The 23882-nt window shown below is 35.6% G+C and overlaps 1 protein-coding gene across 21 annotated transcripts in view; it reads right to left on the bottom strand.

The window, feature by feature from the left end:
* The window catches only part of LOC143738797 (calcium-activated potassium channel subunit alpha-1a-like), a 118696-nt gene that overhangs the window by 28151 nt on the left and 66663 nt on the right, over positions 1–23882 (bottom strand). For 14 of the 21 annotated variants that reach the window (XM_077230875.1, XM_077230877.1, XM_077230880.1 and 11 more), the window contains exons 4-16: positions 17427–17520; positions 16715–16826; positions 12419–12494; positions 10702–10777; positions 10347–10517; positions 7675–7766; positions 5184–5294; positions 4970–5075; positions 3903–3985; positions 3707–3776; positions 2341–2496; positions 2148–2257; positions 1751–1819 (exon numbers count right to left, since the gene is read on the bottom strand). In XM_077230875.1, coding sequence (XP_077086990.1) covers positions 1751–1819; positions 2148–2257; positions 2341–2496; positions 3707–3776; positions 3903–3985; positions 4970–5075; positions 5184–5294; positions 7675–7766; positions 10347–10517; positions 10702–10777; positions 12419–12494; positions 16715–16826; positions 17427–17520 — 1326 coding nt within the window. Of the gene's footprint in view, positions 1–1750; positions 1820–2147; positions 2258–2340; positions 2497–3706; positions 3777–3902; positions 3986–4969; positions 5076–5183; positions 5295–7499; positions 7592–7674; positions 7767–10346; positions 10518–10701; positions 10778–12418; positions 12495–14411; positions 14757–16714; positions 16827–17426; positions 17521–23882 lie in introns of those variants that run through there. The other 7 variants (XM_077230876.1, XM_077230892.1, XM_077230894.1 and 4 more) reach the window with 2 other exon arrangements.

Raw genomic sequence — 23882 nt, 5'->3', positions numbered from 1 at the left:
TTGCATGGAAAAGAACATTGTGCCTAAAATCTCCTTTTTGTTTTTCCCAGAAGAAAAAAGCCATACAGTTTTGGAATGACTTGAGGATAAATAAACAATGACAGGTTTCATTTTTGCGTAAAATATCCCTTAAACATTTAGCATTTTTAAATGTATAAGTGTGACACTACAGGACATAAAAGATTTGTTCACAGTAAAAGCATTAAACACGTTGAGAAGGGCAGTGGCAGATACTGTACATTACAGTTAACACACACACAGCTCGACCAGAAGTACAGAAACTGAACGTATCCCTTGAAAATCTACACATATGCACTTCTGTCTCAACTTAAAGTTTTAACCCAGCACAAACGTTTCAGGGAAATATGACGAGTAAATTTTCAAGAGAATTTGGCATGACGTGACCACACCAAACGAAACCTTATAATTTCATACCATTTTCCACCCCTGTGTGAAACAAACACACAAACAGCAGCAAAGTGAGACAAGCCACTAAATGCAGGATAAAGACTAAACTAGAGATGCGTTCTCCTAAACAACACGCTAATCTTTTGAGTCAACAATACATTAACAATTTTTAAATGTCGCTTTAAAGGAATATATATTGCTGTCTAGAGCTGCACGATTCTGGATATATTGAGAATCATGATTTTTTTGTTTTGTTTCAAAAACAGATAACGATTCTAAACAGACAACTAAACAAAATAATTTACTAAATGTTCGGACAAAATGGTAATTGCTGTAAAATGTTTCATTTAATCTGAATTAATTATTTAAAATTTCAATGAATGTTTTAATGACTCGCTCAAAAATACTTCACTTGTTTCATTACTGGATTAATCAACATTTTTGAACAAATGTCTGGAATGAATCATTCAATGACAAAAAAACTATTTTAAACAGTCACTTGTCGATGTAATCGATTCAATAGTTATTTGAAGGGCCCAGATATTTTCAAAAGGGGATTTGCTCTATTTCGACATCAGTGTTTATATCACAACTATAACATTTTATCCCAGCATAATATGAATATTTGCAACTAGGGGTGTCGCAATATACCGGTATTGACGATAATCCCCGTTTTCTTTACTTGTCTTATTCTTGGATTTGTATTTATACTTGATTTTTTTGTTCAAATCTGCATGACTTTATTGGCGCCGGTGCAACAATAGGTTTAAGAGCTTTTCAGTTCTTCAGGAAACATTCAGACAGTGTTTCGCTCCAGTTTGAAACCAGATAAACTTCACATGCTTCCTTCACAAAAATTTGCCATAGATTGAGAACGCAAGAAGTAAATATGCATGTGCCTTGTGTTAATCAGTATCCTTATGTTTGTTGGGTAAAAAAGAAAAAGTAAATAAAGTAAAAATTTGTTTGACTGATACATTCCCCCCCCCCAAGGTTTCTTTAGATATCGCGATCTATCGATATTGTGAATTATTTTGGCCACAATAACCGTGGTGTGAAAAATGCCCTATTTGCAACACAGAAATAAAAAAAAACTGTGTGGTTGAAAAAACTGTTTCATACTCATACTGTACATGATAACTGCTCTCTCTGGATCATCGCGGCACGAACACAGTTCTGCTGTGATTTTTTCAAAGGTTTTATAGACACATGCGAGTCGTTGTCATTATGAAAGGGTGTTTGTATCGAGATCGAGATCTTTTACCGATCAATCGTGCAGTTCTACTGTCAGTATACTGGATCTTTTATGATTATGAAAGTTTTTGATGAAGCTCCGACTGACCTGCTCTCTCTCTGGTCTGATTTATACTCGATCGCGATCAGCAGGAGTTTCAGCTTCACATAGCAGAGTCTGCAGAGAAATAAAAGATCAATTAAAAATAAATGAGACGTAAAAGACAAGCAATGGGGACTGAACATTTATTTCCTTGTCTCATTTATATTTATCTCCATCAAACCAAACCAGCAACTTTACAGGCAGAAAGTAAGGCTTCATCTTAATTGAAAAATGCTAACGTTTGAACAAATCTTTTTCAAATGGTTGTACCTTTAAAGAAGCTCAAATACAACAGTTTAAATTTCACTAGATCATTCTCATACTTCCATCTGTATATTTCTGATAACTTTACTATTATAATAATGTTGAAATGAGTTTTCATAACCGCACACATCATACTTACTCACAAACCATGGGGAAGGATAAACCCACAAAGGCACTGGACAGATACTCCGTGTACATTTCATTGGCTACTCCCTCGAGATAATACTTCTGCCATGTGTCTTCTTCAATCTACGCAGGAGAACGTTGTGAGTTTGATACTCAGTATTTAAAAGCTGACATGGTTCTCTCCGACGGCCCACACGTGGACTGACCTTGATGTAGGATCTCATGGAGAAGAGGTTGGCCAGCATAGTGGACAGACCCTGTGCCAGACAGCTCTGGGCGATGAAGCCCAACTTCAGCTCGGCGAGGCAGATCGCGTCATCACCTTCCTTCCAGTTCCAGCTCGGGATGTTGAGAAGATGAGCCTGGACACGACAAGGACAGAAAGTAACATAATGTTGATGTTTGAGCATGAAAAAGGTTTCGGGAGTTCTTCTCTATATCAGTGTCAGTGTTTCTGAACTCCTGAAACGCCTCCATTGTAGTCTTGAGTTTCTTCGGGGAGCACGTCACAATATTCCTCATTTAAATTATTCATACGCAGAATAAAGGGGCGGGGCCTGGTTGAGTTAGTTAGTAGTGTGTTAAACTGGGGGTTATGGTAAGGGGCGGGACATTTCCCAAACACACTGGAAGCGCTCGACCAATCACAACACACTGCTCCAGTCGACCAATCAGAGCACAGTGTGCTTTCAGAAGGAGGGGCTTCATAGAGACAGGAAGTAAACAGAGCGTTACTGACAGACTGGGAAGAGAGGAGCCGCAACAATGGAGAATATGAGGAAAATAATCATCATTTAAGCTGGAAAACATGTTTTAGTAGAGCCAAAATCATAACTTTTAAAAGGGCATAATATATCCTCTTTAAAGGGCTCATTTCATCTAAAATTAGATTTTTCTAGCCCTGAAGTAAGACTTTGTAGTACTATGTTACATAGTTAAACATGGACAACCCAAACCTCCCTTCTCAGTCCATACAGAACATTAAATGAAACCAAACAGCTAGAATAAAGTGATTCCTAGCTTCAGTCAGTAGGATTCTGTCAGGCACTTCATATGCAGGACCTTTAAAGGGTTCCATCATGTATTTAGTTTTAATTAATTAATTAAGTTTTAATTATATATTATGACTTAAACCGCCCATAAACATACTTTTATCAGTAGAAAAAAAGTTAAAATAACCTGTTAAAGATGAAAGTATTATGCAATTATTTAAGACATTTCTCCTTATATAGAAACTATTTGGCATAAAATTGAGTCAAGAGCCCTAGAGTTCTATATAGAACCAAGTTACTGTAAACAATTTTTCTAAGTGTGTGAAATGATACAAGAAACTATTATAAGAGGATATGTTACGAATAACATTATAAGTGCCATACAGAAAAGAACATGTATAGTACAAAATATGGATTGTTACTCTTTAGAAAATATCCTGATTATGAATTTATCTGGGAATTACAATGTTTACAATGTGCACCAAATGTGTAGCCTAAAGTGTTGGGTGTTAGTGACATCAAATGTGAAGGAGTGTTTGTGTAAAATCTGTTGTTTCCGGGCAGAAAGAGAAACTCTCACCTTATTGTGGTACTGCAGCATCTGTGTAATAATGCGGATCTTTGGATGGTAGTTTTTAATGGATATCACCCTAGAAAAAACATCACATTTCAAATCAAGTACCTTCTGAAATCCATCAAAAGTTGTTGATATTTAAGATTAATGCAATAAACACAAATGCAATAATTATTAAGGAGGTTTAAATACACTGCCGCACCTCATGATATTGGATGCATCTTCTGCATCAGGATCTGCACAGTATTTATTGGCTAAGATCAGACAGGCATCGGCCGACTCAATCTGTAAGACAACAGATTTAAAAAAGTGAATACACTTTAAAGGATGTAAATAAATGGGTCGAAAGAATATTTTTTTAATCTAATCATTCAAATCAGACGAATTTCTAGGAATTTCACCATAGACATGTCCATGCATTTATAAATATTTATACAACAAAATGTTCTAGGAGTCATGAAACTTTGCATTCGTAGACTGTTTTGGCTGATACTGATAACAGACAATTCTTTATATTTGAAAGCCCACAACCGATATATTGGCTGATAAATCTAAATCCAAATTTTTATATAATTTTTGATTACAAAAACAAAAGTCTGATGTCCCAATCACACAATTATAATGATGTTCTCATAATTTTTATGTAGCAGATATGACAGACTTTCTGTGCATGTTGCACTGAACTGTATTTTCCTATTCAAAGTGATTTCAAGCAATTCAAAACCATCATGTTGAATTGTACCATCATGTATCTGAAGTGTCTCAGCTGAAGGAGATAATCCATTATTTATTGGCCGATAACGATAACATTAGAAATACACATATATCGGCCGATACCGATATGGTGGCCAATATATAGTGCGTCCCTAATAATAAGTTGGCATGCAGTTGTAGTTATATTCAGTAGAATGTCTTTTGGGGAGCATCAAAATAAAGTGTTAGCAGATATTAATCAGACAGTATATTAATACTCCAATAACTGCTGTTGGACTGTGTCCGAAATTTTCGTATTCGTGATTCGGTGGCTCTGAATTGTCAAAACCCCATTCAAACTGCTTGCTACGGATGCGAAAAAAGTTTGACGGACGAAAGTTTCGGAGGCAGTGTGAAAGCGTGATTGACTTAACGTATTTATTTTCTAACGTGCGAAAATTTCGGACGCGAATTTCAGGTGTGCAAGGGCCTTCACCCAATTTTAACACTCCCTGATATTTGCAGATTCTCTATGACTATGAAAACCCTGTGTTTGCCAAAGCACAGATCCCGTACCTTCACTCGAGCGAGATCATGAGGGTTGAGAACAGATCCCTGGTAAAACTCCACCTGTGTGAAGTGTCTCTTGAATAAGGCTTCCAGCTCAAGATTAGGGGAAATACTGTAAACATACACAAGAACACGGTGAGACAAACACATACGGCCCACACAAGAGAGATACTTCAATCTTTAGGTGAACTAATCCATTCATTTGCACTGTTATACTTACTTATGGAGAAAAACTATTTCTACATTGACATCATCCCTGTCCTTGTGTAGGAAGTCTTTCAGGAAGTTGGAGACGCTCTCCAGTGTGATGTGACCGCAGACGACGATGTGCCTGAGAAATGAGTTATCATGAGGAAGAGTTTAAGCAAGACGTTTCAGGAAATACACGTGATTTTTCAGAAAGAAAACAAGCTCAGGCCACATGGAACGATGTCTGTTATCACAGGTTTAACACAATATTTAGACTTAAAATTAGAGAAAATAAGAATGCTATTATGTGAAATTATCCCTGAAAAACAACAATAATAAAATAAGCTTCTCAGTCTTCTGATATTGGTGAGAGGAGAAAGCCTTTGCATTTTAAATACTTATATTTTCTAAATGTTTATAGTGTAAAGCACACAGCAACAAACAGATGAGCACATTGCAAATATACAAAAAAACTCCAGTCTTAATATCATGGGTGATTTAAAGCCAAAAGCATCTGAGATATTTAACAAGCAAGAATAAAAATCTTCATTGATGGACTGAAAAGGTTAAGCAATCAAAATGGTTAATGATAATCAAATCTCAATTCAAGCAGTATATATATATATATACACACACATCTATGCATATTTGTATGCTGTTTGGATGGCATTAACTTAACAATTGACACAAACACCATTGCAGTGATCTACACGGTGTGATTTTACATTTACTGTGAAATATGTGCATAATTGTAACACCTTGTAAAATGGCTTATTATCATTACCTAAAATCCAATGGAGAAACCCCACCATTTAATTATAATTTATTAGAAAAGCGCAACTAAAACATATTGAATAGATATTATGCACATGCTGTTGACATTATCCCTTACTTATTAACTGAGAATATATACAGTACACACACACTACTGTTCAAAAGTTTGAGGTTGTGAGACTCAAAAATACAGTAAAATTGAGAAATATTATTACAATTTAAATCAGCTGTTTTCTATGTGAATATATAGTAAAGTGTAATTTATTCCTGTGATCAAAGCTGAATTTTCAGCATCATTACTCCAGTCTTCAGTGTCACATGATCCTTCAGAAATCACTATAATATGATGATTTCTTTTCTGATTATAATCAATGTTGAAAACAGTCGTGCTGCTTCATATTGTTGTGGAAACTGTGATAAATTTATTTTTTCAGGATCCTTTAATGAACAGAAAATTAAACGGAAACAAAAATTTCGGCTTCATTATATAAATGTCTTCCCTTTTGATCAATTTAATGTGTCCGTGCTGAATAAAAGTGTTACTTTCTTTCTTTCTCTTTTTAACAGTAGTGTGTATATAAAGGCAAATCTGTTTGCTTTGAATCTCCAAAGCGAAGCTGGCGTTAAAAAGTTCTGGATTCATGAAACACAGACAAAAAACAGAAGAGACAAAATACTGCTTTGCTATGAAAGACGTACAACCACTGCAACACGCAGAAGCCCGAGTGTCACAAGCACAAATCAGCAAGCGATGAGCGACTCACATACGCGACAAGCAATGAGATGTTGTGCCATTTGACCCCAGACCCTCAGTGATGTCATAATACTACTTCCTGTGGAGGAGCACAGCAGGAAGGACTACAGCAACTTCCTCTGAGGTAAGAGATGGAGATCGTCGGCTTTAAAGGGGTGGTTGATTATGATTTCATTTTTCTAACTTTAGTTAGTGTGAAATGTTGCTGCTTGAGCATAAACGACATCTGCAAAGTTACGACAATCAAAGTTCAAAACAAAGGGAGATTTTTTATTTTACAGAAATTGCTTTTTAAGGACTACAACAAACGGCTGGTCGGGACTACACAAACTTCCTCCCGGGATAGTGACATCACAAACCCTAAAATTTACATAAACCCCGCCCCCAGGAACACGATTTATAGATTATCATGACAGAATATGCTAATCAATGACTATAACATAACTACACACAAGCTACATAAATTCATCAACTAACTATTCAGAAATGTTGTCTACATGTTGTCACTTCATCTTGAGTCTCTCCATCTTTCTGACTCCGATTTGAACATAAAATGCTAAAAGTTTTTGATATTTTCAGTGCATGTTTGTGTGAGGTAATTGCAGCTGCTAACACACACACACACACACACACACACACACACACACACACACACACACACACACACACACACACACACACACACACACACACACACACACACACACTCTTGAAGCTCCACCCTCTGTGCCGGGAGCAGCAGCTCATTTGCATTTAAAGGGACAGACACAAAAACCCTCAAAAAGTGATTTATACCACCCCTTTAATCCTTTGACTTACTTTCTTCCTCGGGTCGAGTTATAACTCCCTCCATATTTCTTCCGATTAAGGATGAGAGCAGCGATTTCAGGCACGTAGCGAGCAAACATTGCCTACATGCATGGGACACAGAGAGAGACGGGCATGCAGACGGGCAGACTGACTGAACCAGCACAGTCCGACCACCGGTACTTACTTTCTCCCATTTACTGCACTATAGGAACCACCATATTTCTTGCGGTTTCCTATTAACTCTATGATTTCAGGAACGTAGCTGGCAAACATGGCCTGGAGGAGGAGACAGGAGACAAAGGACAATAGAAGTCTGCTAATGCTTCTACTTTCAGTAGAAGAGAGTTCTCATATCAGAAATAAGAGGCTTAAAGGGACAGTTCAGGTCAGTCCAAACCCGTGCGACTTTCTTTATTCCGTGACAAAAGGTGCATTTATAAAGCATCTCATTGCCATATAATGAAATATAATGGCGCTCAAGCTTCAAAATGACAAAAAAAAGTCTTCTGAAGCGATCGCTTCCGAGCTAACAGCTAATGTTCTCAAAGTTATTAACAAACGTCCTTCCAGTAACATTAAAGTCCCCCTGTGGTGAAAATCCAGCTTTTAATGTAGTTTATGTCTATGTGGTGTTTTTAATATGCTTTAAGACAATCCATGTGTAAATTCATAAGTCGACAGCATTGCTGAGTATTTTCTGCTTAAAACTGCAGTGAACCAAAGACAGTCTCAAAAACACGGTTTGAAATCACTGGTGTTTCTGACGTCACAAACTACCTTGTAACCAATCAGATCAACGTGTGATCAACGAGTGGATCTCTGAGTGAGTGAGTGAGTGGAGGCGGGGCTCATTTGCATATTCATAGAGCCGCGCATACTAAATTATGCAAGGGTGCGAGTTACATTCAAGATATTTTAAGGCATGAAGAAAATAAACGTTTAAATACCTACTTTTGTTGATCAAAGATGAGTTTTAAGGGATACAATTATTGACTACAGAGGGACTTTAAAATAACGTTCATTCAAAGTTATCTGGTCTTTGAAAACGTTCTCAAAACATTAGCACAAACAAGTTATCTATTATACGTTCATGCATTATAGAGTAACATTATTGTAATGTTTAAAGAATGATAAAATGGGATGTTTCCTTAACGTTCGAATAACCCAGAAAAAACTTTTTTTAAACGTTTTGAACGCTCAGAAATAATGATTTCATAACTTAATGGGAATATTAGCAAAACGTTATTAGAACATATTTTTGTGAGCGAGTCATATGGACTGTTACTTTAGAGTCTCGATTCACTTTCATTGTATGGAAAAGAAGGCAAGATGTGTTTTGGGTGAGTAAATAATAATAGAGTTATAATTTTTACATGAACTATCCCTTTAAGTGTCAAATATTGGAGCTGTAACTTTAAAACTCCGGACAGATTGAATAACAGTTAGAGGTCAGAATGCTTGTATGCATGCATTGCTGAGAATTAAAGGATGGAAGGTTTTAGGTTAAAAGTAAAAGCATTCTGTTTGGCAAATATCCCTGTTTTTAAGGGATATCAGTGTTGAAAAGAAAAAAAAAAGCCACAGATAAGATTCGATCTGCCGTTTTAAGAGGGAAAACAGTGATGTAAAGAAGGAAACCTCAAGAGCCATGTTTAGTCCAAACAAACTCTTACGCTGGACTGATATAGACACGACTGTCACATCTCAAGCGTTACACTACAGCTAATAGAAAATCCAGCTTTACCAACTTTTTTTGTTGAATTTGTCTTTACAAATTTATGAACAATTATTATTAAAAATTCATGTTAATTTTAATATATTGAAAAAAATAGTATGGATAATTTGATTAATATAAAATTAATATAATCATTTTTTTATATTTAGGTAATATTATTTTATATAAAATAAATATAAATATTAATAGTTATAGTCAAAATAATATTTTAACAGCACCTTGCAAAACCCATGTCTCTATGAACATTATACATTTTTTATATACATTTACTAAACAGTACATACTACACAATTAATTTTATTCATATAAAGGAATACAATTATATTTAATATATTTATTATTTTTAATATAATTATATTTTATACACATTTAATATAAATAGTTCATATTAAAAAAATATGTTAAGATTAATATTTTATTAAGTTATTTATAAAAAAAGAACATGTTGGTCTAAAAACTTTCAGTTGTGTACTTAATGTTTTTTTATGTAGAAAATACAAAAGCATTATGGCAATACGTTTTTTTTTTACTTTCAAACAAGCAGTGAACTATCTATTTTGTATTCCACCGACTGAATCATTTTTGATTCAAAATTGAAATGATTTGAGCACTAATGTTTAATAATTTATAAAAGCAATAAATGACTTGAGGCAGTTCTCTATGTATTTTTGAGTTTACAGCGTGTGTGTTGACATCATGACGGCGTGTCATATATCTCAACCCTTCATAGAGTTTGTTGGAGTCTGGGTGGGGGTAAATTGGGTCGGGTCTTCTAAAACTGCAGTCAATCTACAAACAGAATTACTTTGTACTCCCTAATGATGGTTCCACTTATAACATATCAACAGAATAAACAATAGCATTTGAAATATAGAAACACTGCTCTAGATAATAATTGCTTAAGAACTAAAACACACAATGCAGTATAAGCAAAAAAACACATGAAGATCTTCATCATGACGAGCAGAAGCTGGGAACGTTCGGATGGGGATTGAGGCAAAAATGAAGGGATTGTTTTCCAGCTCTGGTTGTCAAGGATACAATGATTAAGGACCTGATAATTGGAAATGCAGGCTGTGAATTATTATGGGATTTCTTCTATTTATTTAGGTTGTTTTTACCAATCCTCCGAGAATGAAGAAGACCATGAAAAGGCGGCCGAGGGTTGTTTTAGCACAAACATCTCCATAACCCACTGTGGACATGGTTACCATAAGCAAGTACACACACTCCCAGTACGTAAGAGGTTGGGAATTTTGGAAACTTTCCCAAGGATCCCCTGAGTTTTCCACCTGAAAACACACCAACAGCCTCAGTATTTAAGCCAATATGCAAGGAAATGTATTTCAGTTCTACCTAAACGTGACATCAAAACTGATCCGATTAACTGCTTTCCTTAATGCATATTATTCATTCAAATTCATGCACATATTCATTAAAATGCAACTTTTCACCATCCTGACGCGATCGACTTACCAGATGTATGAACCCCGCTGCCGTCAGCCATGTGCTGATAAAGATCGAGCACAAATTCACCAACTTTATGGAGTTGCTATAAAAACAAATTTTAGAAATACTCTCATTAGCTCACAAATGTCACAGTCACCCCTAGTCACATGTCTTCCTTTGTTCTGTTTTCCCGCCGCTCATCTGTCTCTATGGTTACTGTCGTTTAGTTCATCATCTGTTCCACCTGTGTCTAGTTAATCATCATCTGTGTCACCTGGTTTCTGTTAATCTGTGTTCATCAGTGTGTGTGTTTACTGTAGTTCCTTTCAGTTCAGCCAGTCTTTGTCCGTTCTCAGTCTTGTGTGTGCGTGTGTGTGCGCCTCTGTGTGTTATATGTGCGTGTGTGTGTGTGTGTGTGTATCTTGCCTGTCTGTACCCATTGGAATTCTAGTTATAGTAAAACTTTGTCTCGGAGCTTTTTTCTTTCATCTTCTTCTGCCTACAACAAAAGACTTGAATCTACAATACTATGGTTGTGTTCCAGATGATGTACTATACACTTATGCACTACTGTATGTACTCAGGTTATTTTAGTCTGATACACTTTGTTTTTTCGGTTAATTAAGTGCATCATCTGGATATTTAAAGTGCACTTTTGCTGTTTGTAATTTTCAGTGCGATCACAAAACTCACACTATTATACTACGAACGGCATACAATAGTGCGAAAGTACATGGATTGGTACACACGGTATACTGTACATAATTGAGTCTGAGTAATATTCTGCTGAACACCTTTATCGAAAAACATTTTTCAGAAATGTTCAAACATTTCTGCTGTGTCCATGAACTGAAGCCCTTGTATAATACTGGCTAATTTTAGCGCAAAAATCAATTTGGATGGTTTTGTCCCGGTCTGTTCTGAACGAACTGCAGTGAGATTATTCATTCTGATGCACAATAAGCTCTCCTGGACATCTGTGCTAAAGCTTTAGATCTAAGCTGCAGGGAGGCGGACACATAACATATCCAATATAATACAATATAATATATATTTTTTTAAAACAGAGAAGATGGTGGTAATTTTCGACCAGGACATTTTCTGTTAAGTTTACAGACACTTCCTTTAACTCTAAAACAAAATGCAATGAATGCAGAACGCAAAACATGAAACATAATAATAAAGGCTAAACAACTATTTGTTGTCCATTTCAGTTTAGCATTTACACTTTTCATTCAGTAATGACATGTTTTGAAAAGAAAAAAGAAATGAGAAGACAGAAAATCTGGACCACCATCTGTGAGGTTATTATCATTAATTAAAACTATTAAAAACATTTCTCTTCATTGAAATAAAGCTTAAATATAATCAAATATAAATATTAGTTGGAAAAACTTGAACCAAAAATTAGAAATGTTGTCTCGGCAAAAAACTGAAATAAGTTTAAGTTGAATGACTAAAATGATTAAATGGAAATAAATAAAAACAAACTAAAACTGAAATAAAAATAAATCAAACCTAAATAGTATAATTTAAAAAAAATCCCACTAATAATAAAATGATGAAATCAAAAAATGAAATTACTAAAAATTAAACTAAAATTACCATGAAACCCCAAGATGATATAATGTTAGATCAGATTTTTTAAAGTTGTTCATTTATGATGCGTATTAATATGCAGGTGAAGAATTACACAGAACTATTTCAAGAAGAGTTCATACGTCACATGCTCAGGGATTCTTACCTTGTTTTTAAGATATTTAAAAACTGTAATATTTCTGAAAACTGGATCAGCCTCAAGGCTCTTAAGAACCTCAATCCTGCATGGAAGAGCAGAAACAAGAAACACATGAAATAACACACTTGCACAAAACATCACAAAACACACTGAAAGGCAAAGAGTGGAGTTCAGCGCGTACCTTTGAAACGCTCATCCATGTTTAACAAAGACACTGATGAAAACACGACTAACTAAGAGTAACTCAAAGTATTACTGCGTTTGAGAGAGATATAACAGCAGAGCTGGACTCAACACATCTGGACAGAGGTTATTCTCTCTGGACTGAAGAGCGACAGACAGTCGGCTCAATATCTGCAACATTCGTGACGTAAAGGCCTAAATTTGGGTCCTGGTTTCAGAAGCATTAAAGCAGCAACAACAAAAACCTCTGAGAGAAACACGTGACTTCAGTGAGATGACCTTGCATGCATGACAGATTCACACATATATCATCATTCAAGTGATTTTTCATTGTTTAGCATCGTACATTTGACTTTCAAACACAAAGCACACACTAAACTAAAGATCCGGCTATATACTACTTTTCTGTAGAGCTGTCTATAGTATGTATACTATGCACATTTTCTGTAATCATGAAAACAACAAATCACACTGCACAAATACTGTATCCCACAATGCAATGCACTTGACCTTCCATATACAGTGTGACGCATGACGTTTTTGACCAAACGCAAGAAAAAGCCTCTCCTTTTGTCCTTTAGTAGTGCTCATGGTTCATTTTTATGCGTTTGTAGAGGAATAGCGATTATGAATGACCTTTCCCAATGATTAAAAGGTTAAAATGGTTTTCTGAGTCTTGCAAAAGATAAGCTCATAAGCTATGATTAAGCACACATGAGCTAAAAAATAAAACATCGGCATTGATTCTTGAGATGTGGGACAAAACACAGTAAAAACTCATGCAAAATTAAGTAAAAACTCATGCATTAAGAAATGATTTTAGATGAATCAATTATTCATAAGTATTGAATGTCAGATACAAAAATAAAAGTATTATAAATACTGACAAATGCAGTATTGAATGAATGAATTTTCATTTCTATAGTACCTATTGATTTTTAACCATTTTCACTGGTGTTTTGAACACTTTTAAACTTAAAATTGGGAAAGAATTATCTTACAATCCCAAACAATTTGACATATAAACTGGCATAAAAAACAATGATATTAAAAAATTATTAATAAAAAAACATAAATTGCTTGAAAAAAAAAACTATACAATTCCCCAGTTGCACTTCAGTACAAAAACTGACTTCAATATTCCCTGATATTATGAATATCTTTATAAATACTGGATGAAAAGAATTGACCCAGCTGTGAAACCTTATAAAAGATTAATATTTTTACAGTAAAAAGGAAAACGTCCTTCTGTCAGGACACAGTAGTAATGTTACATATTTATATTTCTGTTTAACATATTTATTGAAAATATCTGAAGAATGGTAGTAAATAACATCATCATTTTAAGACAATCAAATGCAATGATATAATTATGTGGTAACACTTTAAGTTTAATTAGTTAATGTATTAACTAACATGAACTGACCATGAGCAATACATTTGTTACAGTATTTAATAATCTTTGTTAATGTTAGTTAATAAAAATACAGATGTCCATTGTTTGTTCATGTTAGTTCACAGTGCATTAACTAATGTTAACAAATATAACTTTTGATTTTAATACCGTATTAGTAAATGTTGAAATTAATATTAACTAAGATTATTAAATGCTGAAGAAGTTTTGTAACTACTAAGGTAGTTAGCTAATGAACCTTACAGTAAAGTGTTTCCATTTATGTTATTTTCAAAGTGCAAGTTTCGTTTTTAAGCCGTTTTGTTTCCTCTCGTGTCTCAAGAATCAATGGCAAGTGAAAAGCCAGCAACGGTCTCCGTATTCAGGAGGAAACATGTGTTGCTCGTCCGCATCAGCTCTTACCCCAGTACGCCACGGCATGGAAACAGGAGGAGAGTGTGTGATGACATCGGTCACGCTCCTCTTTCTCACACACCGGCGCGTGGAGCATCTTCACACGGTAGCCGTTGTGAAAGAGCTCGCCGCACGACTTCTTGCGTCTGCGTGTGTTTTGCAGGGTCTCGGTGTGAGTGGCCCCGTCAGGGCTCCGGTACACCAGCAGCTTCGTCGGGATCATGATGACGATGATGAAAATGATCAAATCTGAGTCCGAGAAACCGCAGAAAGCCACGCGACACGCTTTCAGAAGAAACCGAGGTCCACCAGACTGCAAAAAAACTGCATCCCGCTTGTGATCATGTAGTCGTGTAGTGACAGCTTAGAACAAACCCTTTTCATCAGGATATTACAGTATAAGCTCCTTTAGGAATCGCCCTGGGACGGCCTGACAGAACGCCTGTTCAACATCGCTTCATCAATAAAGCATCACGAAGTGTAACACTGATGTCTGATGTGCCCAGAAACACACATTACTGGATCTTCAGCATCTTCTGAGGATCATCTGAGTGTGTTTGCCTGTTCTGAACACACTGTAACATTAATATCCGCGTTTACATTACCCTTCAAATTGCGCAAATTGAAATTGCGGATAGAAAATACGATCAATGGAAACACTTCAATTTCGCAAAAACTTCAATATATCGCAAAAAAGTTTTTACGCTCACATGAGGTGGATTTACAGGCAGTTCGAAAAAGGAATATTTCGCAAAACTGAAATGGAAATCGTTTTTGCGCATTTACAGTCACCTGACGTACAGTAGATGGTGCGGTGTGTTTTTTATTAAACTCATGAAAGACAACAGAATTATGGGAATACGGGATTGTAAACCACTAAGAAATGCCTCGATCAAGAGCTGAAAGCAGAAATGAGGGAGAAACACACAGAAACTCCTCATATGAGTCTTTCTTTACCATTAATGCTGGATGACACGCATTAAAAATAATGGAAACCTACCAACATCCAATGCCATAATTGCAGGAATGACTTATCGCGAGAGAAAAATAAATACATTTCAGTCACATAACATCGGTTAATGGACGTTTTTTAACGACATTTAGAAAATATCGCAAAAGTTTTGCGCAAATCTGTAATGGAAACGCGGCTATTGTAACAATGAAACAGTTTCTTGAGTGGCTTATTTTTATATTTCTGTGCAGTTGCTAAGCAACCATTTCATCGACGCCGGCAACACAAATTTATGTTTAACAACAAAAAGAAGTTCTGACTTGTGAGACTTTTAAACGAGAGTGTTCTGGACACACACACTCACTCACTCACCAACAAAAGGATATTAATTTCATGAAAGCTGAATAATAATAAGTGTAAAGCTGGATGATGTGACCCCTCGACCTCCCGTTCCCTATTGGAGGATTAAAGTCCTTGAAAACATGAAGAACATAAGCTGAGCTTTGACCGAGACTATGAGGGAAATGAAGCATTAAAACAATGTTTCTCTCTACATACAGCAAAAAGTGTATTCGCAGAGCATTTACTGACATAGAGTATGTGAATATATAGTAAAGTGTAATTTATTCCTGTGATCAAAGCTGAATTTTCAGCATCATTACTCCGGTCTTCAGTGTCACATGATCCTTCAGAAATCACTATAATATGATGATTTGATGCTCAAGAAACATTTATGATTATTATCAATGTTAAAAACAAACACGGAAACCGTGATATGTGTGTTTTTGCAGGATTCTTTACTGAATAGAAAGCTCAAAAGCTTAAAATTAAATTATTTGGAATATTATAATTGTCTTTACTGCCACTTTCGATCAACTGAATGCATCCTTGCTGAATAAAAGTAAGTTCTGACCAGTTAAAACTTTAAAATCAAAGTTAATCCACAAACACATGCTCATTTGGAAAATCAGAAAAACGATTACTCAAACAATTAAACAAATCACACATAATCCAGTAAATCCAGCGATTAATTAAAAGAATATTGCGGTTTGGTAGACGGCATCTGTGTCATGTGATCATTCTGAGGTTTTGTTTAGACGCAGTTGCAAATGCGCTCAACACTTCACACATGACGCATGAGAAAAACCATCCGTGATTTTAAGCAACAGGAGGGTTTGTAGAGAGCCTGTCAAGCGTATAATGTCCAGCAGGAGGAGGCAGAGCTCTTCAGCTCATCATCTCCTCCAGCGGGTTTACGTTTCTCGCACCCGCTGCTCATAATCTGAGGAAATAATCGGGTATTAACGGTAAAGTGGCAGTAATGGGAGAGTTGGATGGGTGATGGTGTGAAGTGCTTTACCCAGCCAGCTTCTGTTCAGATACACAGACACAAACACGGGCGGAACGGTGAAGAAATCCACCACTGAATTCACTTCCAGCCAGAACCACAGCTTATCATTGGCTGCAATGAACTGGGAAGCGGAAGAAACAAAATGAATGTTACTCAAATGCATATAATTAAAACAGTGTTGTTAACTAAATAAATAAAAAAATATTTAAAAAATCTGTCTTTGACTATCTGTATCTGTAATCTGTATCTGTAAATCATTATGCACTTTCTGTAAAGCTGACAAATACAAATAAATTTGAATTGAATTGTATTTAAATTTAAATAAAGCTGAAATCTGAATAAATAAACATAATACTAAAATAACATTGAATGTTATGACTAAAAATATATATCTTTAAACATCGATGATTGAAATAAAGCTGAAATAAAATAAAGTTAAAATGTTAGAAACTGAAATAAAAACGTTTAAGTACTAAAATTTATGTATATATTATATATATATTTATATATTATTACTAATATTTATATATTAAAGAAATATTTTAAAAAAAATACAATGATTTTTTTTAAACTAAAATGATAACTAAAAATATCAAAATAAAAGCTAATTCAAAGTATTGATAAATACTAAAATAGTTTATAAATAAGTGAAAGGTAAGTGTGTGTCAGTGTTGTGTCCAGCAGAAGTGTGTACTGTACATAATACTGTAAATAAACTTACACGGAGTCCAAAGTATAACAAGAAGAACACATTGAAGGCCATGTCGATCTGCAACGTGAAGTCCTTCTGGAAGTGCTGACAGGATTCGATGGGGCTTAAAACAGAGAAACAGACGTCAGTTCACTGTAATGAAGCTTCAGTGTGATAAGCACAAGTCATTCCTCACCGGGAGTAAACACTGCACGTAATCTTGCATTAATTAACCTAACGGTGATGATTAATCATTAGTGACACTAGATACCCGTTAAAAAGATGAATCTTTCAAATTTGCTAATTTTTCCTTAAAAGCATTTGTCTTTGGACTTTACATGCATTTTATTCCTCACAGCAAAAGAATTAACATTGTTTAAAAGCAGAAATATATTCAGTAGTATTATCAATTATTAAAGCAATCATATTTTGACTTTGATGTGTGCTATTATGTGACATACAGTGGGTCCATATTTCATATCCCCTAAAGGCAACTGTTGCTTCAAAAGATTAACTGTTGCTTTATTGCTTTAATAACTGTTGGCAAATGTATGTTATGAATGCTTTTAATGTGTTTCTTATGTAGCTCCGCCTCTTTCCAGCGCTGCGCTCGTTGTCTTTTGTCTTCCGGTTTGTATTTTCACTGTGATCTTACGCATTTATGAATTAACGGCTCGTTTTAATTCTTCCCGGTCTACTGACATTTGCTAAGACATCTGCTTTAAACATTACACTACTCATGATAACTTTCGTTAACTTTACATTAAGTAAATCCACTTCACCAGCTAATTACTCCTGGACAGCGATGCTATAGAGATATACAGAGCGACCGCAAACACGGAAGTACAAAGAAAATATTGTAGATATTCTATTATACATTTTTCAAGGCGTGTACCTTGGAACAATTTCATGGTTTGCGTTCTCGAACACCAGGAACTGTTTTGTGTGAATGAGCGGCTGGATCGCATTAAAGGGATAGTTCACCCAAAAATGATAATTCTGTCAGTAATTATTCTCCTTAATGTTGTTCCAACCCCGTAAGACCTTCGTTCATCTTCGGAACACGAATTAAGATATTTGTGATTAAATCTGAGAGCTGGATCACTCCTCCATAGGCTTCTAAGGGATTGAAATTTAAGTTTCTCAAGCGACGAGAATACTTTTTGTGCGCAAAAACAAACAAAAATAACGACTTTATTTCAACTATTCATTTCCTTCTCTGTGGGCCTCGAGTGAGTTCACTAGTGTAACCGCGCAGTAGCCTAGAAATCTAGACGCACCCTAGCGGCAGCAAAAAATATTTTGCAGCAAAGTGTGGTCTAGCAACTCTTGTTGGCGTTCGAGCTGGAAAAACCAAACTCTGGTCAGGCCAATCACATCGTGTATAGAGTTGGTGGGCGGGCTTAACATAATGACGGCAGAGTTGTGACGGTTCCGCGTGATTTCCCTGCTACTTGAAAACAAAGAAGATGCTGCTGGCGAACAGCGGTCTTTCGAATCGGCTTTGGCCGCGACTCTGGATGACTTGGAGTTAAGAGAACGTCACTTAAGTCATTCTTAAAAAGGAAGATGTGTTTGGAGTTTTTTACGACCGGATACGCAAAAGTTTAATATTAGGCCTATCAACTAGCTCCGCTGGTGGGAAAACGCATGGGACTCACTCAGCCAGAGCCGTTCGTTGCTCTGGTTGGTTGTAGCGCTGTCCTATTGCGTGCAGAGGGAATTTGAAAGACAACCGTTTATCTCGCCCCTTATCCCGCCCCCGTTTATCCCGCCCCATCTTCATGTAGGTCTGGCTTGCCAGGCTAGCAGCGCAGCGCTTCTGTGTTGTACGTCATACGCATCACACACATGACCAGCGTTGGCCAATAGTGAGTCTGCGTGTGACGTAGCTCTACGCTATCACACAACGCTAACTGACTCGAGGCCCACAGAGAAGGAAATGAATAGTTGAAATAAAGTCGTTATTTTTTTTTTTTTTTTGCACACAAAAAGTATTCTCGTCGCTTGATGAACTTAAGATTGAGCCACTGTAGTCACTTGGACTATTTTAACGATGTCATTAATAACTTTTCGGGGAACAAGTTTGAATCCCTTAGAAGCCTATGGAGGAGTGATCCAGCTCTCAGATTTAATCAAAAATATCTTAATTTGTGTTCCGAAGATGAACGAAGGTCTTACGGGGTTGAACAACATGAGGGAGAGTAAATACTGACAGAATTATCATTTTTGGGTGAACTATCCCTTTAAGTGTTCTCTGTTAGAACAGTGTCGTGTTAGCAAGTTAGCTAAGTTAATAGCTAATGATTGTTGTGACGGAAGTGAATCAATCAAAACTAACTTTAACTGGACAACAACTTTATTCTAGAGCTGCTGTACAGCCAAAACAATCTGTTACTTTAATTTCCTATCACTGTAAAGCTACTTTGAAACAATCTATATCGTTAAAAGCGCTATATAAATGAAGGTGACTTGACTTGACTAAAGATGGCTGCGCACTTGTTTTTCTGCCGCATAAGGAGGGCATGTAGATGAAAATGTCATAAATTAGTAGTTTCGTTTACATAGTTACGTTTACTACTTAAAAATGTCATCAAAGCTAAAAATCATATCTAGTCAAACCACATCACGACATCGCTACAAATACAGTTTGGGATTAAAATCAGCGAACATCAATAGGCTTAGACTACGTTACCTTGTTTCAGCGAGTTAAGTGTATTAAGTGAATTAAGTGTGTAATGATCCCACACTTTAGACAATTTCTGCCGTTTATTTACATATTTATTCCTCGCCATCGCGCCAACTATTTCTTCCTGAACAGGTCCGTGTGAATAAACGGTCCGTGTGAAAATCAAATCCCTGCGCCGCGCGTATAGTGCGCGTCATAGGAATTTAACGAGGCTTCGAGGCAGAGTTTTTGCCTCGAGGAATTTTTGTAATCGAGTAACTCGAGGAATTGTTTCAGCCCTACTTACTATGCAATTGCACATAGGGCAACAATATTCCTCTTTCTGACCAGACAGAAATTTTTTATTTTGTAACATAATAATATATATATATATATATATTTTAAAACAAACGGAATATCACTCGCTTAATTTAATGTTTTTGCCGTACAGTTTTTTTTGCCTCACTTTTTAATCATTTAAAATATATTCATTTATATAAAATATTTATATTTTTGGAAAACTCACTTAAAAGATTATCTACATTTCTCAGTTTCATGGTGATAACATAATAACATGGTTTAACTTTAGAGGAAGATAGCAACCATTCTACTGGAAAGCAAACACTTTAAAAAATCAACTACGGACACTAGATGGCAGCAGAGGATTATTCAATGGCTCATATATCATTTACAAGTTGTTTACAATTTAACATTTTGTAGCATTTTTTTAACTGAAGTTTCATTATTTTTTTGCAATTACGTCACAACATCACAGTCAAACCTGAACTTGGTGTTATGCATGTTAAATTGTTCACAATCGTGGATGTGTGAAGGTGTCAATCCATTTTGATTTTTAATTTTTTTTGTCCAATTTATGTGAGTGTGACGGAGAGGGTGACTTTTCCATTGAGACATTGTTTAAAAAAATGAAGCATAGTCCCATTACTGCAATGCATCTGGAAATTTTACATTTGTGTGTGTTTTTTTTAATTCTCATTACTGTTTTACAGTATTTTTTCATTGCAAAAACTGAAACACAGAGGTTTTCAGACTGAGGGAGCATCCATTTAAAACCAACCAACAAAGGGACACTAATATCCTTTAAACAATTAAAAAAACATAATATGAACTATTACATAGTTCTTGTTGCCATTAGACAATAACCATTATACATTTACATTTATTAATTTAGCGCGACTTACAAATGAATGATACAAGCGATTTATTTTAAGCTTTTCATTTAAATATGTGTGTGCACGATGATATATACTGTAACTTTTTCTTGGGGTAAAGATTCAGGTTTCGTGCGTTTGACAGAATTACAGGAAGCGGTTCAGAGATCAGTGTTTATGGATCCTCCGGCTCGAGTCTGTTATTCAGTGGATCAGGTTTGACTCTAGTGCAAGCAATTGAACACTCCTGTACAGAGGACCTGAGAGAGAACAGCTGTGAAACTCTCAACCTGAAGAAGTTTAAGAACAGCTGCAGGACAGAGAAACGCAACTCTATCCATCTCTGTTTGCTCAGTTCTGTTCCAGCGGGTCAGAGACTGAAACTGAACGCCGGCTGTAATTAACAGACGTTTAACGTAAGTAATACTCATGTCACGTAGTGCTTTACATACAGCAGACGTGAACAACTCTAGCGCTGTCACTGACCATTATTTTGCTAAAAGAGATTAATCCAGTTATCTGATATTTATAATAAAAATAGACCTAAGCAAAGCCTTTAAATAACTTAAAGTACATACTGTATAGGCCTATAATAACAAAAAGTCAATAATATTTGGTACAAATTATGTATCAAAAGCAAGTAATCATGATTTTATAGAACAACACTGTTAAAAGTGTTATACATGTATATTGTTCATATACATAATATGAACAATAATCGTATGTACAGTATATTATGTATAAAATAATAAAGGCCTGCAGAGGGCGCTAACAGCCTGGTGTTGTTACACTTTACAGCAGATCAAATATTGTTTAATAATATTCATATTTTCAATATTCATGGAACAACAAACACAAAGTGTGGCAATGATAATCTCAGGTACTGTTTATGTGCTTTATTTAATGTTAAAAGCGTGTAATGTGACTTTGAATATCCTTTAGTGCTCCAGCTTTGTAGCTGTAATGGATAATTCACCTCAGAACTTGAAATTAAACAAATGGAAACAAGAACGTTTAAAATGTGAACAAATAAGTGTATTCTTTGACAAAGATTGTTTAAGTAACTCAGTAGCCTATAGGTGCGTTCCACTCGACAGGGTCCCTACACAAGTGTTCACTGCTCCCTACTCCCTGAGCACGGTATATCACTTGAAGTGGACTTCGCTGACAATAACCGCTCATTTGGAAGCGTCATCAAAGAAAGTTAACGACGGGGTTTCGCAGATTATGATATTAACATAAAAAGATATAGGCTTACATTAATATTTTAATTTAATATCACATTTAAAATATATACACTATACAATAATAAATAAATAAAAAACATTAAGTAGCCTAACTATAAATATAATGAAAAACAGTTTATACACTTGACTACTGCTATTATTTGACTATTAACAGAATTGAATCTCTGTTGTAATTGTCATGCGATATAAAAATGAACTTTATTTGGTCAACTATCTGTGTATGTGTTTTTAATCAATGGTCACATGATTACATAGCGGTCAAATAGACAAATGTATCTAAGCACTTTTTTACGGCTAAGTTACCTAAAATAAAATCACTTTAAGTTACTTCACAAACTAGCTAAGCTGGCTACATTCACTGAGGTAAATTGTTATGATAATCGTTTATAAAGTCACTAGGACATACAAAAAATAGCATATCAAATGTAATATTCACCACAATAACCGTTAAAAATACTGTAATTTGTATAATAATGACAAAATGTATGAATACTTACACACATACATAAACTCCTCCATCGGTATTTATGACCGCTCTGACTGGTGATGACGTGGCGCGCAATGACAGTTGGGTGATATCGCTCTCCACTTCCTGTGAAGTGATGTATCGATGTTCCCTTATTCCCTACGCCGTTTGCAGTGCCCTTCGAACTGAACATGTTCGTTCCCTTCGGATTGGAATCTCACTTAAGATGGCGAAATACCCTGTGAAGTCCACTTCGCAGTCCACTAACGGTCGAATGGAACGCACCTTATGTATTTTTACTAATGTTTAAATGGTGAAATATTTGTGAATTTGATTACGTAGCTACTTATCTATTTTCTTGCGAGTGCCGTCAGGATTACTCTCTGGTGCTGTGCACTTGCCACGAGACTCCGCCCACACACTGTTCTGATTGGCTGTGGGTTTTGATTGATTTATACGCATCTAGCAGTCGCGTCGCATCTAGTGTGGACAGACTTAATTATTTGTCGCTGGAATCTTATCGCATCACGTCTGGTTATACACGGTGTTACATACAACGCAGAATCGACGGGTTACATGTAAACAATATTCTTTGTTGTATTTTCCTGTCAAAATAATAGATTTAATTGGAATTATTTAGCTTTTAAGAACAAGCAGAAGATATTAAGGGAACTAATGTGCAAAAGGCAATCTCATTGGCTGGCGCTCATCCCTGTTTTGATTTCAGCAAATCAGTTCAAGCGAACACTGACAACATTATAAACATTCATGAACCCAGCAGCTCATCAATCCTTAGTGTGTTGTCTAGTGTTATTCATAGTAGAATTAGTCTTAGTTTTATTATATTTCTTAATAATAATTACTTTTATCTATTTTTTTACAGAAATACTGAATGACCAACAATATCTTAAGCACCACCACCAGTCCTCAGTT

Source organism: Siphateles boraxobius, unplaced genomic scaffold (genome assembly GCF_051911475.1).
Source record: "Siphateles boraxobius isolate OS27281-9 unplaced genomic scaffold, OSU_SipBor_1 151, whole genome shotgun sequence".
NCBI classification, from domain to species: Eukaryota; Metazoa; Chordata; class Actinopteri; order Cypriniformes; family Leuciscidae; genus Siphateles; species Siphateles boraxobius.
The sequence above is the reverse complement of the archived record's forward strand: the minus strand, read 5'-3'. Positions and strand labels throughout refer to the sequence as shown.